Raw genomic sequence first — 2500 nt, forward strand, 5'->3', positions numbered from 1 at the left:
CTACAAGCAGAGTTAGAGATGAGAGAGTAAGTTTTACCTAAGTGTGAAATCTTATGTGTATGCTTTTAACTCTTCTGCTTACACTATTTTTTATTTTTTATTTTTATTATTTCATAGTAAGATTATACAATCAAAGTGTTGAGTCAGAATTAGAGTTGTGAGTTCTAGGTTATAGAATCAAGATACTGATTCAGAATTAGTTTTCGAGTTATGTTACTTGTTCCTATTAGAGAGAGCAGTATTTGATTTAGTAGTCCATTAGATCAGAGGTAAGTACATATCATAAGTATCTCCAGAGTTTATAAGTTTGTTTTATTAATTCACACACAAAAAATCAGTCAGAATTGATCCCATATCCAAGTGGATTAAGACATGGCATGGGCTACAGGGGCTGCAGTTAGAAAATCTCTGCTAGGTGGAGGACCCCAATATATGAAATTTGATGTACCTGCTGTTGTGAATGCACAATTATGCAGAACAAATGTATTAATTTTTTGTTTTATTTGTTTGGAAATTAGTCAAGGACTCGTAGTACCTGTTGCTCAGGGACTACTAAATCACAATATAGCTCTGAATGGGATTTGATGATAATAAGATTGAAAGCAATAATGATAGTAATATCTTTTTCCTAAAAAAAAAAAAAAAAAAAAAAAAAAATGTATATATATATACATATATATATATATATATATATATATATATATATATATATATATATATATACACACATATATATATATATATATATATATATATATATATATATATATATATATATATATATATATATTTATATATATGGGGCTAACAAAAACAAGATCAGGTAGGCTTAGCTATTGACTACTTGGTGACTGACTATATGCTTTTGAAGCCATATATATGTATATAAACAAAACATGGGATATTGCATGTACACTGCCGGCAAAATAATGCACTGTTTCTCCAAATCTGGCTTAACCCTACTATCTGTTACTGTCACTGAGCTGTTTTTTTTTTTTTTTGCGAGGTAGTTGTCATTGCTACACATACACTTTTATGGTTGCCTGTAGCAATATATTTTGGTATTCTAATTTGAGTAATTCCCCTGTTTTCTTGGAAGAGGTACTGTGTGTGTGTGAATGATAGGAGGGATGCGTTTAGTAAGTGGTTTTGGTAGAAAGTGTTGAAAGCAAGAAGTTTAGGTGTACTCCTTATTTACACCACAGGTTTGCACTTATGTTTAGGACAGATTTATCTCAGCAGTTTTTCTACTTATACTTACACATGTATGAATACACAGTTGTGTACTTATTGATGTGTATAGAGAAAATGCAAAGTGAGAAGTAATGTGCAAGTCAGGTTTTGAATTTATACTATTATATTTAAAATATGTACATCAGATTTCTACATTGTGACACAAAGTGTTGACCGTATTATCTCAAAGTAGGTAGGCATACTGTACATAGACATATTGATATATGCAAATTTTACTTATTTGTATCTAAACATAAGTGTCTGTTTATATCTGCTTAATCTTTGTTTATATATTGATACATTAATCCAATTTGTTTATTTTCATTACAGTGTCTATGAGTTTACTATATACTATATATTGTATTAAATTATATTTTTCATATATATATATTATATATCTATATCTATCTGTTTATCTATCTATTTATTTATCTCTATATATATCTGTATATTTATATGTATGTATGTATGTATGTATGTATGTATGTATCTGATTTATTTATTTAATTATGTCTTAATTTTTTATTTATTTATTTTTATTTATTTCTGTACATATACAGAGAAAATCTTGTTATAATATTATTGAATAACTATTTTCTTTAATCCTTTTCAATGCTTCTCCTCAGGTTACCCAGAAGGTACAGTTGTTTACAGACAAGTGCATGATCCTAACCTATTCTATGATTGTTAAGAGTTATTTTGTCTCTGTAGTATTAAATTGTAGCTTTTTATCTTTTCTCATTATTTTTTATGGAGGGTTACATTATGCAGATAACTGATTGTAAATAATAGAACGTATTTTAATGATGTAAACAGTATAGAAAGGTTTTCATCTTTTCAAGACATTTGTCTTTCAGTCTATTGCTAGCTTATCATTTATGCTCGTGTCGGGTCAACATACTTTGTAGCATTTTAGTTAGTGAATAACTTAACATTTTAGATTGACTTAGTTGTTATTTGATGTAAAAAATATATATATTTTTAAGTTTTACTTGGAAATTGTTTAATTTTTTTTAAAGTATAGTAGTGTAGGTGTTATTAAGTTCTCTGTTGAAGCATGTTACTGTTTTGTTATTTTACTGTAGCAGTAACTATATCAGTTGTGGCATCAATTTTATGTAGTTAGTCTTAGACAGAACAAAAAAAACGTTTTACATCAATTAAGTTTTCTGTAGTGTAGTGTATATATTTTGATATCTTGTTAGATTTGTTTTTATGTTGTTTACTTAGTTATAAGGAGTTTTATATTTTTGCTGATTTGATTCTT

General features: G+C 27.4%; 1 protein-coding gene across 28 annotated transcripts in view; it reads left to right on the forward strand.

The window, feature by feature from the left end:
* LOC125044694 (rho GTPase-activating protein 190-like) overlaps positions 1-2500 on the forward strand; it is a 194055-nt gene that overhangs the window by 131812 nt on the left and 59743 nt on the right. For all 28 annotated transcript variants that reach the window (XM_047641523.1, XM_047641521.1, XM_047641526.1 and 25 more), the window contains one exon: positions 1-26. This exon is cut by the window's left edge. In XM_047641523.1, the coding sequence (XP_047497479.1) occupies positions 1-26 (26 nt within the window). The remainder of the gene's footprint in view (positions 27-2500) is intronic.

Source organism: Penaeus chinensis, chromosome 36 (genome assembly GCF_019202785.1).
Source record: "Penaeus chinensis breed Huanghai No. 1 chromosome 36, ASM1920278v2, whole genome shotgun sequence".
In the NCBI taxonomy this organism is placed as follows: domain Eukaryota; kingdom Metazoa; phylum Arthropoda; class Malacostraca; order Decapoda; family Penaeidae; genus Penaeus; species Penaeus chinensis.